We start from the raw sequence: 16,484 nt of genomic DNA, 5'->3' as shown, positions 1-16,484 counted from the left end.
TTTCCAGGAACTGGAACCAACCCATCCTTCATTTCCTGCTTTAAACAATTCCAGTTCCTGAGCAGCTGCTGAACTCTGTCAAACACGAATCTACTTTACTTGTGGAAGACAAGAGTCTTTCTCATATGAAAAATATGTCTGAAATGACAGTATTCACAATATTATCTAAATCTTCATGTTCGTTAGAGGTTTCTGTTCAGTTGTCTGCCGTTCTCCTCTGCCTCTTCCCAACTGAAATACTTCCAAAGGCAAGTGTTAGTGGTTAAAGGATTAGATAGGTAGATAGATGGCTAGATAGATAGATACCCTTCCCAGTCAAATAAGGCTGGCCTGTCATAACATATATTGCACACCATTACATAAAGGTATAGAAACATCATTTTTCTTAGCTGTCATCTGGTCAACGATCTTCCTTTAGGACTAAGAAAAATAAACCATCCTGTTTTCTTTTTCTGCAAGAATTGTATTAGCGAAACTCCTTCCCCTCAGTTTATGTCTCATTTAGCCTAGGACAAACAGAGAGTTCCAATGTACCCATGGCCTCATTTTGCCTTTGCAAGTTCAGTCTGTGTTCCACCAGATGCTTCCCAAAAGCTAGCAGGTGGGGCAATTTTTATGCTTTCCTTCACTTATCCTCCTGGACCAGAACAACTAAAGGTTGCCTTAATCTCCCAAAGCTGGAGCAGTGAGCAGGTCACTTCAGGGACAGTGTAATTCAGGAATGGTTTCTCTGAGGCAAATCAGTGCTGTTTGTTTAACTGTACCTCAGCCCACTGGTAACTCCACAGTGCCTTGTCCCATTCAAGGATCAGGTAGTGCTTGTAGTTTACATAATGCTTTGGAGCAACAGCGTTTCAAATCTTTGGCAAGAGAAACTTTGGCACAGCACTCTGGCCTTCTTAACGCCCATGTGTTCACCATCTGTCCACCACATGCCAAATAGTGTTAGAGAGCTGGCAGAATCTGCGCTGATCTTTGCAGTGCATAGGGTTACACCTGAAGGTAGTCTCAGGGTTGTAAAGGGAATAGTAAAGAATCCAGGAGAACCCCAGAATGCAAACCTATGTCTTTGCAAATGCTTGAGCTACAGACAAAGTAGTGGGGTCCTTTCTTGATACTTCCTTCTTTCTTTTTGCCCTCGTGTCCTGGGCTTTAATAGCATGAGAAGATTGTCTCCTGGGCATGGTGTGTGAGCTGTCTGCTTCCTCAAAACCCTAAAAAATTATTCACTAATGTGCTGGCTACATTTGTGAGGGAAATAGTGAGATCTGAATGCACCTGGGAAAACAGCCATCATAAATTATCATTTATCATCACAGATAGATCCAGTCAAACAGCAGGGTCGTCTTGGAGGAACCACAAAGCACTGCTAAAATGATGGGAAAGTCTGCTGTACCTGAAAGATTGGGTAGCTGGTATAATTTGTTAGAAATCACCCAGTTTCTCTTCCTCTGTTTCATGGTGACTGTTAATTGACTTCTCCTCAGATAAAATGACCAGTTCACATTTTCAGGTTTCAGCTCTTTGCTGATTTTGTGTTGGATGGTAATACATGGGTGTCATCTGCAACTGATTGTTGGCAGCAAGGCTGGCAGGAGGGCACTGTTAACCCAGGGCATTCCAGCATCCTGGAGCATATATTGATTGTGCCACTGGAGAGGATGATGTGTTGTGAACTGGGGGGTCTTGCAGTGTCTTGTCTTGACACCTTGGGAGAGCTCCTGGTACTTTGAAGGAGTCCTTAATGAAATTCCTTTGATCAATAGATTCAGAAATAAGCTGTGAAAATGCTCTCTGTGTTGAAGGAAACCTACCATTGTCTGCTGAAATGAGAGAGCTAAGTTATGGGAAGGAGGCACTGCTGGTACACAAAATGTAACAGGAGGTAACATGAGCCAGCTTCAGAAAAAAACAGATTGGACACTTACTTCACAAAGCATTTCTGCCCTTCAAAAGGTGCTTAAACAGAGTTTGAGCACCAGTGTTTAAAGAAGAAAAGCTCTACCAGACCTACTTTAGCATCTGAGATAAACTGTTGCAACTTCTGTGAGACAGAAAGTCCCCTTAGAATCCTACGGTTTTGCACCGACTGTGCTCAACCTGCACAGACTGCATGGCCACTTTCCTCTTGACCAGGATTTAAGAAACATGCCAATATCTGAGTTATCTGAGACCGCTTACCAAGCTGCTTTCAAATGATTGCTTAAATTGGATTGGATTCAGTCAGAATATGTTAGGGTGCACTTTTCAACAGTAGCTTAACACTTGTAGCACTTGCCAGGAAAGTGAGAGACCTTGGTGACAAGGATCTCTCAGCTGCTGAGGGTGTGAAACCACGTTCCCATCAAAAAAAATTGGTAAGTTCTGAGTTACTTTTGCTCAGAGGAATCACTTTTAAGATGTGTTTTGGCTCCTGAAGGAGGCAGTTTCAGGTACACTATTACATGACAGTCAATCAAGTTAAGCAACTTATACTTACTGCGCTGTGCAAATGCTAGTCACAGAATCATAGAATATCCTGAATTGGAGGGGGCTCACAAGGATCATCGAGTCCCAGCTCCTGGCCCTGCACAGGACAGCCCCAACTCTGTCAGGTTTGGTGCTGTGACCACTTCCCTGGGGAGCCTGTTCCAGTACCCAGCTACCCTCTGGTTAAAGAACCCTTTCCTAATAGCCAGCCTAGACTTCACCTGACACAGCTTCATGCCATTCACTGGGGTCCTGTCACTGGTCACCACAGAGAGGAGATGAGTGGCTGCCCCTCCTCTTCCCTTTGAGAGGAAACTTCAAACCGTAATGATGTCTTGCCTCAGTCTCCTCCAGGCTGAACAAGCCAAGTGACCTCAGCCACATCTCATACAGCTTCCTATCCAGAGCCTTGACATTCCTCCCAGCCCTCCTTTGTACACTCTCTAATGTCTTAATACCTTTCTTATATTGTGGTGCCCAAAACTGCACACAGGCCTTGAGGTGAGGCTGCCCCAGTGCAGAGCAGAGCGGGACAATCCCTTCCCTCGCTGGGCTGATGATGCTATGCCTGATGCACCCTAGGACACAGTCTCTTCTAAGCTAGAAAAGGCCCTCACATGCCTTGCTCAGCTTCATGCAATTCCCTCAAATCCTAGGTTGCTTTGTTTCTATGCTGCTTTGCTGGCTGTTAAAAATCTTCTAGCAGAAAGGAAGAAGCTCATGAAACCAGCTGCATCAACTGTATTCTCCAGAGCAGTGATGAGCTGCGGGATGCTGTGAACTTGTAGATTCTAAACACATTATTACAGCTCTGGTTTATGCCAGACAGTAGTGATTATCATGTGTTTTCTGTCATTTCCTCCTTCCACTTCCTTTCTTTTTCTGTTCAGATTTTTTTTTTTTTTAAAGAATGTAGCTCTGGATTAGGATGGACATTTTGCAGAGTATTTCTGTAGTGACTACCCCTACAGAGGTTCTGCACAAGAGCCCAAGGAGTTCTGTAATTCAAACACTTGACTGCTATTACATATGACTGTATTATTTCAGATTTGCAAACAAGTGCTGAACACTTAGAGAAAGATGTGAGGGCAATTCCTTTCTCAGGCAGCCAGCAATCTAATTTAGCCAGGATACAACCGGTGAGAAGCTTATTCAGATGAAATCAAAACAGAGCAGGTGGGATAGAAGGAGCGAAGAGAATAGGAATAGCTAACATGGTCACAGGGAGTCAACAGTCATATTGCCATTGTTCCTTACAGTCGTGTTTTGTTTTCCTTTGACTCCTTAAAGGGGAGCCAAAAACTGCAACTCTTGTTGAATAAGTACAATTTCTCTTTGCAAAGCACTGGAGTAAAATCCATTTATTCCCCAAATCCAATTTAAGTAAATGGAGTGTCAGTCCTCAGCTCATGAATTGGATCAGAACATCATTATTCCTGTAAAACCTTTATCAGCACAAACATCCACGTGAACAATAACTTGTTTGTGCAAAAGTACTGAGCCATTCCTTTAGAGCCTTCCTCTAAACCAGAGTTTAGATTAGAACTGAAAGAGTAAAACCTGATTTGCTCAAGGGTAAGACTGGCTTTGTTATCTTTACCTTTGAGCATTAACATTTAAAACCTTTCCCACCCACAGTCTCCCAGTAATTAATCCAAAAGCATCACAGGACAAGACAGCTTCCCCACAAACAGTGATAATGTTGCCTGATGAATGGCACAGAAAGGAAACTGAAAGATAAGAACTGGATGGGGTGAGAGACACAATTATTTGTATAATCAGTGCATTTTATGCTTTTGTTGCCAGTGGAAATTCTCCCGTGGGAGACAATGGGGTTTTATTGTTGTTTTTACTTCCCAGTTTTGCTTTGTGTAATACAGTTTCTCATAGAAGCTCATCCCATTGCAATCAGTGACTAAAAGTGTCATGATCTTTACCAGGAGCAATCCTTGAGTCATGTATGCTGTTCCAGATTCACCCTAATCAGGCTCCATATGCTCACCTCCCTCTGACTGCCTGTCTGCCTGGGGCTCCCAGAGTGTGTCACAGTTCACAGAATGCTCTCTGTGTACAAACAGGTCCATCCCTACCCATGGCCTGCCTGTTCCAGCCTGACACTTGACATGCAGCACCTGTCAGAGTCTGGTTAACCACATAATAACACCTCTAGCTGCAGGTTATTTGCATTCTGTTGGTGATGTTAGCATGACTGATTTTTGTTGGAGCATCCATAACTGTAGAAATGCTCAATTATTCAGTCTCAGCCAGTTAAGACACTGCCCATTAAATCAGCCAACACAATTGTAGGGCCATGAAAAGTCACAGCTAATTTGAAATTTTATTAGCTCTCAGCTGATCTTGTTTACTGCAGAAGCAGTGTCTCAAAAGCAGCCCTTTGCTTCTATACAAAGCTCTAGTCCTTGACACCTTTTGGGTGCTGCATGGCAGTGAGTGAGGAACTTGGAAGCTGACTGCACAGGACACAAAGGAGAAATGAGACTGCTAGACTGCTGTGGGATTTGTGGGCACTGTGCAGCCAACAAATGCAGCAACAACTCAAGGAGAGCAGGGACAGCAAGTAACTCCATTGCTGCTGAAGAGTAATTATTTTGCAGGAATTTTAAAATATCTGGTTGGTTTGGGTGGATGTATTTTTTTGCATGCATCATATAGACAGACGTCATACAGGACTTGATTTTCAAAAAGTGATGGGTCATGAGCAGTGTTTGAAAGCTAAGTAATTTGAGCTCCTCTTAAATTTGGTATCCAGGTCACTATTTGTGGAAGGCAGTGATGATAGGGAGTATCTTGTGAAATTCCTGAGTGAGGTCAGCATTTCCATCTCTTGTCATTGTCTAGTGTCGCTGCTCGGCAGTCATAGCGAGTGTTTAAAGTCAGTTAAAATCAGGTGTTCTCCAGCTGGCATTATGAAATGTTACACTTGTTAGGCCAAGGTCCTGCTCCCAGAAGATGCAGATACCTTTGGTGTTCAGTCCCTTCTATGAAACAATGCTCCCATGGAGTAAAAGCTGAACATACATTGTCAATATTAAACTTTAATGAGAATTGTGGTCATTTCATTGGGTTGTGCTGACACTTCAGAGGCCTTTGAGACTGGAACAGATGTTTTGTGAACAGAAAATAAAAAGACAGTTTCTGCTCCCAGGGAGTTTGCAGTCTAAAGTAGTAGTTTGAAGAGCTCACCAATGGGATTGGTGGATTTGCAGTCTTTGAGGGAATTAGAGCGTCATTCTAAAAAAAAAGTTGTAACTCCACCCACAAGATATGAGCTAGATGAGTCATCCCAAAATAAAACTCATTGTGTAGTGATATACAGCGTGCAGATTACCTGATAAAAATGGTCTTGGTCCCCTAAAGTACAATGTTGGCTGAATAAATTGGACCTGCATTATCCTCAATGGCAGAAAATAAAGGGTTTCTGCTGAGCCCAGTTCATTCTCCTTCATGTTGCTCTCTGAAGGGAATGAGCCAGGGCTCACAAGATGACCTGCCGAGGTGCCATCCACTCTGCTTTATTCTCTGATTACTTGAATCTTAGTGAAAGGTGCAAACCACTGAACACACTATTTACCAGATGTGACAATATCTTGCCAATGGCTTCCTTTTCACAGCAACAGTGGTTTGATTCACCCCATGGTAACTCTAAGATTGCAAAAAGTTACTTATTTCGGGCTTCGTGCAAAGGAAGTGGGACAAAAGAGTTTGGGTTTGGTTTTATCAGGGCTGTCAAAGGATATGTATGTGTATATAGAATAAGTAATGTATGTGTATACATTATATATATATATGTGTATATACATTATATATATGTGTATAAACAGTCCCAAAGATATAAAAATTCCTATTGCATGGAAATAAGAAGGAACACAAGAGATGTCTTAAAATCAGGCTTAGTGACACATCTCTGAATTAATTTGTTAATTGGAAGGCATCCATGATTGAAGATATTTCTGTAGGGATCCCTTGGAACTGGTTGTCGTATCCAGCCCTACTCAGCATTTTCATTGTCTTAGAATGTCATTTATTTCTCTCCTGGTAAAATTTTTAGGTCACCTAAAGCTCAGCATGGTGGTAAATAATGTACCCAGATCATTTTGACACAGAGTGATCTGACTCACATCGCTGCAAGGTCACAATCAAACAAAATATATCATAATGCAGCAAAATGCAAAATAGCCCTGAGAACAAAAAAAGGATGTTATACTGGAGGGTTCAGAGATGCTTGAGAAGCAATGACTCAGAACAGGATTTTGAGGTCACTGGAGGTAATTGTCTCAACATGAGTTCTCAGTGCTATAGGCTTTTGCACCTTCACCTCTGTGAACCTTAGGAGTATAGAAGTCCAAAAATTCTTTGGAGAAGAGGAAGTGGTCTCTTTTCTGTACCCAATATTGCTGACATAGTGCTGTGTCCAGTGTTGGTGTCCACACATAACAGATGTGAAATTACTGGAAAGAGTTCAAAGGATGTCATACACCAAAAAGTCCAGTGGATGGGAAACAAACCTTAAACTGGGAATTTTGTTCTTCCTTAGCTGTTCAGAGAAAAGATTTGGAATGGATTATTGTTCTGTGTGAAGGTACTTGCACGTGGGAAAGACATCAGAGCATGCAGGGTAGAAGGAACTGTTGGTAACTTTATGGGCAAAGGCCAAACAAGACTAGTCATGGGATACTGGAGTTAGACAAATCAAACCTTGAAATAAGACAGAGTTTCCTAGCAGTAATTAAGCATTTCAGAAGTTTACTGGAGGAAGTGGGTGACTCACTGTAATCAGCTCTCTTTGGTATATGAGATATTTTTTCTAAAACACAGGCTTTAATCCAGTTCTGGAGGGAAAAAAATCAACATCCTATGGGTATAATAGGTCAGACAAGCTGATCATAGTAGCCTTAAAACATATGAATTGCAGTAATACCCCTATGCAAGACTTGAAACTTCTCACAGAAATAATTCAGCAACACATTTGTTCTCTGCTCTGAAGTGCCATAGTCATGTTACAGTTATATTTAAGTAAGGGAGCTGTCACTTTTTAAAACAAAGAGCTGTATAAAGGCATCCATAACTAAGAACTTACTGTGCAGTCTACCTGTGCTCTGGGAGCTACTGGAGTTAGGAATCCACATGCAGGTCATGGGTCTCTGTGGCTTTGCTGCTGCTAGACTTGGGGTGCAGAGGGCATTGACCCTATGTTCACCTCCCTCTGTTACCTGTCTGAAACATTTGCAGTGATTTCTAATGAAAATTCACCTTTATGCTTTATGGATTTCAAAGGTGTTTTGTATTACAACTTCATATTGTTTTTGTTGAATTGGACAGTTAATGCCAAAGTCATGGGTCAGGAGCTTCTTGCAAATGTCACTTTATCCTCACTCTTCCGGTGGATCCAGTGAGAGATATCAGGGCATGAGAAGTCATAGCTGTGTACGCTGTCATTATACCTCCTGACAAGTCACTGTAGGGCACCACTTGGATGACTTTTGGACCATACAATAAAAAAACCCAAGAAAACAGAATGCACATGGAAACATCATTATTTATGACCTGATTTGTAGATTAACTCTTGCTGTTCTGCATGACTCAGACAAAAATAGCCATTACATTTCGTTAAGCTAAAGAAATGCTTTGTCCTGAAACTGCTCTTGGTGTTACAGGAAGTTGAGTAGCTAAACACCATTTTAGCCCTCGAGTGCCTTCATGAATTTAGGACACCAGTGACAAACCTTTCTGGTGTAGTTTTCCTCAATTTATTCCGTATAGGTCCAAAACACATTAGTTGAAAGGCTTATCTGCAGATGAGTCCTCATCATTCTCACCTGTTCAAAACATTGTCCTCTGCATCTATTCTTCAAACATTTATCTACAGTTTCCTGCAAAGACAACATTTTCTTGCTGTCTTGCAGCTTCAGCCCCAAAACGCATTTCTGATGCCTAGAAAAAAGACAGGTTAATGAAGAGGTATGGTACAGTTGCTTTGCTATCCTTTCAGCCAAGTGTCTGTAGCCTTAGAAAACATTATTAATGTGTGTGAGAAAAAGACAACATTTTATCTTGCTTGAAACTGTAGTCAATATAGTAATAAGGCTGGTTTGTTGTTTGCTTTTCTTTTCTTTTTTTTTTCTTTTTTTTTTTTTTTCAGTAGGTAGCTGTGACTAAGCCTGTTGCATCTAAGCCGATCTGTATTCTGTGAACAGTCTCTCAAACTCCATCTGAGATTTGACCTTCCAGAATCCTACTGATATAATCATCTGCAGCAAGCAATTTTTTAATGGGCAAAGAAATTCTAATTATTTCTTTTTCATTATCACTAGTCATCAAGAGAAAAGGCCAATGGATAGGTTTCATGTCCAAGATGAACATTTTTTGTGACATTTTTGTAAGGAGGTATAAAGATGTAGAGATGTTAGGACAGACAGAGAGGTAAGAGTAACAGATGGGATTTTCCAAAGCACTTTTGCTGGCCTAATAGTGCTCCCATTATCATTAATGGCAAGTGCAGAGCACTTGTGGAAACGACCCAGAGTGTGTATGTGTGTGTACGTGTACATGGAGCACATACTCGTTGTCTTTTACCTACTTGGGCACAGGAAGCTCTGGGAACCCCTGCCAGGCTTGTTCAGCTTTCTGTGTGTGAGTAACCACATGAAATGATGATGTCAGTGATGTTTTAAACACTAAACTATTCCAAGCTTGGAACAGGTATAACTCAACAGAATACAAGTCCATGATGTGTGAGCCATCTTAAATACTAGAACAATGAAAGATCAGATTTCATCCTATTTATATTGCAATAAATACAAAGTAATGCCAATAACATTAGTGAAAGGACTTCTAATTCATACTGGTAAAAATGGGACAAAATGGAAGCTCACAAACAGTAATAATAACAAAATGTCTTTACTGTTTATTTGAGATTAAAAATCCATTATCCTGAAAACTAAAGATTTCATCTCACTTCAGGAGGGCTTTACCTCTCAGGACAGTGTTGCTCTCCAGGCACGTTCATTTCTTGCCTCTCTGCTGGAGTTGTTAGTAGGATGCTTGCTGTAAAGGTGGTGTCTATGACATATGGAGCTCTCAGCAGCTGCACAGAGACCAACCACTCATTTCACTTAGGTCTGTGAACAGCCATCACATGGTAGTAATTTTCATTCACTGTCAAACTGTCTTGCTTGAACTGATGAGTTGGAAGTGAAGGGCTCCATATCCCATTACCCCAGAACAAAAACATCCAGTTTCCTTATCTGATTTAAAGATCTGTCTCTCCTACATGCTAACAACCTATATTGCTGAACGTGATGCTTCATCAAACCTCTTCTGAGCTTTATTTGGTGTTTCTTTTCCTGTCACCGCTTTTTACTGTGCTGTTTGCAATGAGCAGTGGCGTCTCCAAATGAATGGGGCATGTTGCTATGGTGGTGGGAGGGGAAGTGGTACTGTATGCATTTGATGGCTTGACAGATATGCAAACCCTCATTTTACTGGAGTACACTCAGGAAGCCTTTTCATGTGTGTCCACTGCTATTATTGTTATTACTATTAATTTAATGGTGCTGAAAATGTGAAATTGGTATCCTGAGAATTTGAGGTCATCTGTTACTCTGTGTCAGTATCAAATCAATGTGGCCAAGGTCAACAAAGATCAAACCTTCCCAGCAAAATCTCCTTTACTTTCTACTCTTATTTTACTAGATTACATTAAGGTAACCTAGTAAAATAAGAATAAAGTATTAAGTCCTTCTGAAAGCAAACCTGGTAGCTTTTGTGTGATGCAATTATTAGGAGCAAGGTACAGAAGCTGTGTATTTTGGCAAAAAAAAATCCACAACAATCTTTGGGGGCTCTGGAGTTAGTTATCAAATTGACTGAGTTATGGAATGGCACATCCTAGGGTTAATCTAAAATATGCTTTTTTGAGGGCCCAGTCTAATATATGAGTTTTCATATATTGCCTACTACTGCATATTTATGTTATGTAGTAATGTGTATTTTGGGTTCCTTATTGTGACTTTAAATGAACATGCCTTACTCAATGTAGATGAAAATCTGCATTTCTCTATTGTGTGCTCTGGAAGGAGTTCTTGCATCCTGAAGTCTGCAGCACTCCATGTTTCCATTGCTCTAAAATGTTCCTTACCCTTCTGTAGATGGCCTGGTGGATTGCATGGACCCAGACTGCTGCCTGCAGCCCCTGTGCCACGTTAATGCACTGTGCCTGGGCTCTCCGGACCCCCTGGATATCATCCAGGAGACACAAGCCCCCGTCTCCCAGCAGAGCTTGCATTCCTTCTATGATCGAATCAAGTTCCTGATTGGCAAGGACAGCACTCACGTCATCCCAGGGGACAATCCTTTTGAAGGCGGGTAAGTGAATTTTGGAGTTGATTCAGTAAGTGGTAAAGCATAAGCCACTTGGCCATTTTAAGACATGGAAGGGCAGCAAGATGCAGAATAATGAAAATTGTTTAAGTGAAGTAGATACCTGAAGAATTTTGTGGCTGATGTAGTTCTGCTGTCTCTTCACCTACAATTTCCGGCCAGCCAGTAAGACGAGATGCTTCTCTCCTAACACGTACAAGCAGTTGCATGTTTCCTCACTTTCCTTGTTTCAAGGAGTGAAAGGCATCCATTCAGCTCTTCTAGATGAAGTGACTGACATTGTGCACAAGTATCTCCTAAAGAGCAGTGACAGTCTTCCTTTGACAGAGACAAAAGAGAAGGAAACTAGAATGCTATTTGCAGTCTATAGTGTGAATATTAAAGACTTCAGAAGAACTGAGGAAAATCATACCATCTAGGGATGGTTAGAGTGATTTGCAACTTAAGCCATCAAGCTGAATATAGATTGGTTTTAAAATCAAGAAATTCTTTATCATTGCAACCATCATCAAGAAACAGGAACTGGGAAACAAAACATAGCAGTTCAGTTCTGTGACTGACTCTCAGCAATTTGGTTTAAGTGTATTCCTGTCTGTCAGGGCTGGTCATCCCTGAAAATCATTTCTTGTAACAGTGTAACTGTGGTGTCATATTCCTAGATCATTCGTTGTCTGCCCTGAATGTTGCCTTTCAGAAGTAGTGACCCTGATCATGGACATGGCTCTCAACACATAGGTTTGAACTCTGTTGAGCTTCACCCAGTGCTGGACTGTTTACTTTCAGCTTTCCCACACAAAGCACTTAATAGGTTGGTGCTGAAAATACACAACCTTCATGTTTGTGTGGGTATTTATTTCAGCACTTTCATCACAACTGGCCTCTCAGGCCCCTCTAGCTCTGACCTAATGCTTTTCATGGAGGGACACTGCCAGCATCTCTTGGCTACTAGCTCCCATATATCGCCTTTTTTGGTAGCCTGCAGGCTGACATCATCATCATAGCTGTGTCAGGAAATTGTCCTGATGTAATACTTTCCCCGATATTTCTTGCTTCCAAGGTCTTCAGGGTCCAAGAAAGCTGACAACAGTGACTCAGATTATAACCAAACACTTTTGTGTTGCAAATGGTTGTCCTTCATTGGCATTCTGAAGATCACAGGTACTGGATACTGAACCATTTGGACTCTGGACTAATCCTTGTGATTTGTTGCTGTAAAATCAGGCTTCAGAATATGAACTAGATTATGCTCACCATTTCATTTTTCTGATGTATTTAGGGTAGCAATTCCTCAGCATTTCCACAGAGGATTCTGTTATCAGGTCCATATGTATCCTTTCTGACAGGCAGAGAATTTTGGTACATACACATCTGTGTTTAGTGAACTTTCCATACAACTAATGAACTAGAGGAATCGTCATATTTGTGCAATAAAAAAATAAAACTGCAGCTTCTCTTGAAGGGCTGCTTGGATTCAACAGCATACAGAGCTGGGGAAAAATTGTGTGAATTTCTAATTATATAGTAAATTTGTTTCTGAGAGTGCCAGCAGAGGACCAACAGAAAGAATGTTGTCATTTAGCGTCATGTAAATTCCTAAAGGAGTTACATGTATTTTATAGGTCTGATGGTAGATCTCTATGTAGGAAGGACCTACTAACCATATGTAGGTGTCCTACTAAGGAGAAATTCAGAATTCAAAAGGAGCACCTGCTAGCATAAATGTTTGTCTGGTATGTAGGTTACTGGAGTGAGGGAATGCAAAGATTCAGATCGATAGGAAGGGTTTTAATGACTGCTTTTGATTAAATGCAGGGAAAGTAATAAAACTTGTTCTGTTTAATTTAGGATGAAGAATTATACAGAGGTAGCAATGATTTATGAGGTTTCCATTCTCAAATTATCAGCATAGGGTGTGTGCCACTAAGTATGGTCTACAGATATGTGCACCTCAAGTTGTGATTGTATTGCATCTCTGAAGTGTCTTGATTCACAAGAGTGATTGCAAGTAACATTGAAGAACCTCAACAAGAAGGTATATTTTCCACTGAGACAGCACCTGGTCCAGGCTCATGAGAATGTTGGGTTGTTGAAAATGCCACTACTCTTTTGGGATTTTAAAAGACATCACATGTTCCTATTAGTTCTTAAAGATCCTATAGATTGGGATAAACTCAGCCATTGCAAAGGTTTTCTTCTTATTTGGCCTCTCTCTGTAGTTTCAATTGCCTGTTTCACCTCCCAGAAAGCTGGACCTTTGAACAGCTCCTCTGGTCACAGTAGTCAGTGACTGATATGTGGGGAAGCATGGTCTGGGACCATCTGGGACCCAGTTAGACTGGACAGGCAAGACTGCCTGTATTTGTGTGTGTGGATATGCCCTTTATTCAGTAGCATTGTCACTGAAACTCCACCAGTTGCTTTTCCAACAGACAGGTGATAATATCCCTGTTACCCATGGAGCTGCTCGGAGTCTCTATAAAAATCACAGCAGCCACTGGGGACTGTTTTTATCACTCCTTCCAGCTGCTGGCTTAAAAGTTTGTCTGACAAGAGGGAGTTATTCTTATGGAGGGCTCCAGCATCCTGCTTTAGGATCCCTCTCCCATTGTTGCTGGGATGATTCATGAAGTCATCTCCTTCTTGGTGTAGATCAGCACTGTAGACTGCTGTTCATGGGACTTCCTATATCTTTCTGTCCCAATGCCATCATCCTCATGGGGTAGGGTTGGAGTTGGATCTGTGTCATTTGCTGTGAGCAGTCCCCCATGAGCAGACATCACAGAGGTGGCGTGGATCTCTGTGTCCTGTGTGTCTGGTATCCTGCATGGGCACCAGTGGCACAGGCACACTCACCATTCAGGTCAGGAACTGAGTGCTCCTCCGGGCTTCACTAGGTCATGGCTGACTGATTATCATCCTGAGGGAACTGGGGCACATTTGCATCCCTGTCTGGCCTGTGCAGAAGTGACAGCAGCGTGAAGGAGGTGACTGAATATCTCTGCAATGTATTTCCTGAGCTTCAAAACCACAGCTTAGCCACTCTGCAGAGAGAACAGCAGTGCAGATCACCTAATGGATACAAATAAATGAATGTCTCGTGACAGCTAGCCTTTGAGTGAATTTATTATTGAATTACACTCTGGCTTTTTAAGAACAAGGTGAGCTAACAAGCTCTCTCACCAGTGCAGAAGAAAAAGAAAGACAATGATAAATTACCCTGAAAGACCTTGTCTCTTCCCAAATACCAGAAATTATATATTATTCATGTTTGGGAAGAAAAAATAATCATTACCCATATTGAAATGAGTGTTTATGATGATAAAGCAAGTAGCTAAATTAAATTTTGAATGCACAGAATGTCTTTTCACATCATTTTGATGAACAGATAACAAGTACTCCTCTACTACTTGGTCATTCTTGTATTGATTTTGAAGCCACTTACTCTTACTGTTAGCTTTGTTGTTTTTAAGCCATTCTTAGTTGTCCATCGCCATAAGGAGTAGCGCAAGATGCAGTGGTGTCAATAAGTTGACTATAAAATAGGACACCTCATATATTTGTTCTATATAACAAATATATCAGGGACAGGTTCATAAAATGGCAAGAACAGGCTAAATTCCTGTTCCAAAGTCTTTTGTGGTAAGTGCTGGCATGGTTAAAGTGCCTCAGAAAAACATGTGTAGAATTGGCACTTTTGTAAGGAGAGTTTCAGATCATTCAGTTTAGAAGTGTGTTTTATACCCCTCCTTTTTTGAGACAGATTGTGTATATCTACTTGCTGCCAATAGTATCAACCTGTTCTGATTACTTGGGCAGCTAGAAATAACCATCTGAGTTACATGAAACATCAGAGAGCAGCATTTGTTATTAGCTGCAAGAGTAGTCCCTGATTGCCCTCAGGTCAGTAGTCTGTACAAAGCTGGTTTTGATGATTTAAAATTCTGATCAGAATTAACTTTGTACATTTTTTCCCACTACTGAGTGACAAAGTATCTGTGAACATGTAACTCAAACTTTCTGTGTCCCCTGTGTGCCAGGCAGAACAGTTTACCTTACTGATCCAGGTAGTCCTGGTCATTCCTAAGTGATTTTGAAGAACGTTGTTATGTTTTCTTGGTATCCTTGAGGGAGTTTGCCCAGAGAAGCTGTGGCTGCCCTATCCCTGGAAGTATTCAAGGTCAGGTTGGATGAGGCTCTGAGCAACCTGATTTAATGAAGGGTGTCCCTTCCCATGGGAGGGCATTGGAGCTGGGTGGTCTTTAATGTCCCTTCCAACACAAACCATTCTCTGATTCTATGCATATGTTCAAAGCGTCTTCTCTTTTCTTTTCATACATTTTGTCCCATTCATGGAGGGCTGTGGATTCACCCCAGCAGATCTTTCTGAGGTTTCTTCCCAAGGAAATCAAGATGCTCTGTCTTTTCTGTGTTTTTCCATCAAGTGTAACTTTGCTACAGTGACCTAAGAAACACTTCTTTAGTTGAAAACAAAGTTAGAGGTCAAAGAACCAAAATTTACCAGGCGTAACTTTAATCCTCATGATTTTTCCTGAGCTGGCTAGTCCAGCCCATGGCTCTGGTCCAGCTCCAGGCAGATGCAGTTCCCTTCAGCAGCAGGAAATTCTCTGGGTCAGATGCACCCACTGAACACAGACACCCAGAAGCAATACAGGAGCATAGGGAGCACAGCAGCTCCGTGGGTTAGGACAGCTTGGAATGCTGCATCTGTTTAAATCTGTGTCATAGAAATAACACAGCATCCAGTGTTCTGAGGGTGAGCACTCGTGGCACAGCATGGTACCTACACTGATAGAAGCAAGGTCATATTTTTCCATATTTTAAACTAGGCTAACACAGCAAACACTTCAAACCCTCTTCTTCCCAGCATTATTGTCTTCCAAAGACATCCTTCTTCTTTTGATGCTTTCTATTGATATGAACTCCTTATTAGGTACAAGTCATAGTTCTTTAAAAACTTACTGGTTTTTATTTTGGTAATTAATCCCTTCAAGAGGGATTAAGAGCAAAGCATAATTTTAAAATTTACTTTTCCTATGTATAGGGCTTATTTTCCTTTCTAATGTTTGCCCTCTGATTTTAAGTTTAGCATAACATTATTTCCATATAGTAAATTAATGCAATATATGCACCTACTTACATCAACTTTGTGGAATTTGTACCAAGACTTGTGCAAGACTTCATGGAAGCAAAGCTCCTGTCCATATTTATGTTCTTTTCTATTACATAGATAGTGCAACTATGATGTAATTATATTCCTTTTTTGTAACTGTCAGTGAAAGGAATTTGGTTGGACTCAGTGATCTTCGAGGTCTTGTCCAACCTTAAGGATTCTGTAATTAAGTCCTGTGTACAGTCGTTAGAGAAACTTGGCTGCAGCTTTTTGAAAATATTTTTAAAACGTTAGATATTTATGACCAAGCACAAGGGAAGGAGTAGGATCTTCCTAGTGTGATTTGGGCATGCTTCCAAGACCCAGTGAGGCAACTGATAGAAACACTGCACCATGCTGCACCTGGAATTAAAAGGTCTCAGGTGATACCTGTGTCCCAAGGAGCTCATGGAGTGTGCAGAAAACAGCTCATTAGGATTTTTTT

At 41.2% G+C, this 16,484-nt stretch overlaps 1 protein-coding gene across 1 annotated transcript in view; it reads left to right on the top strand.

The window, feature by feature from the left end:
- The window catches only part of TENM4 (teneurin transmembrane protein 4), a 591,112-nt gene that overhangs the window by 488,013 nt on the left and 86,615 nt on the right, over positions 1 to 16,484 (top strand). Inside the window, exon 17 of the mRNA XM_041414180.1 lies at positions 10,638 to 10,854. Within this exon, the coding sequence (XP_041270114.1) occupies positions 10,638 to 10,854 (217 nt within the window). The remainder of the gene's footprint in view (positions 1 to 10,637; positions 10,855 to 16,484) is intronic.

This window comes from Onychostruthus taczanowskii, unplaced genomic scaffold, assembly GCF_017590055.1.
Source record: "Onychostruthus taczanowskii isolate IOZ18803 unplaced genomic scaffold, ASM1759005v1 scaffold44, whole genome shotgun sequence".
In the NCBI taxonomy this organism is placed as follows: domain Eukaryota; kingdom Metazoa; phylum Chordata; class Aves; order Passeriformes; family Passeridae; genus Onychostruthus; species Onychostruthus taczanowskii.
Note: the sequence above shows the minus strand (reverse complement) of the source record. Positions and strands in the feature narration are given on the sequence as shown.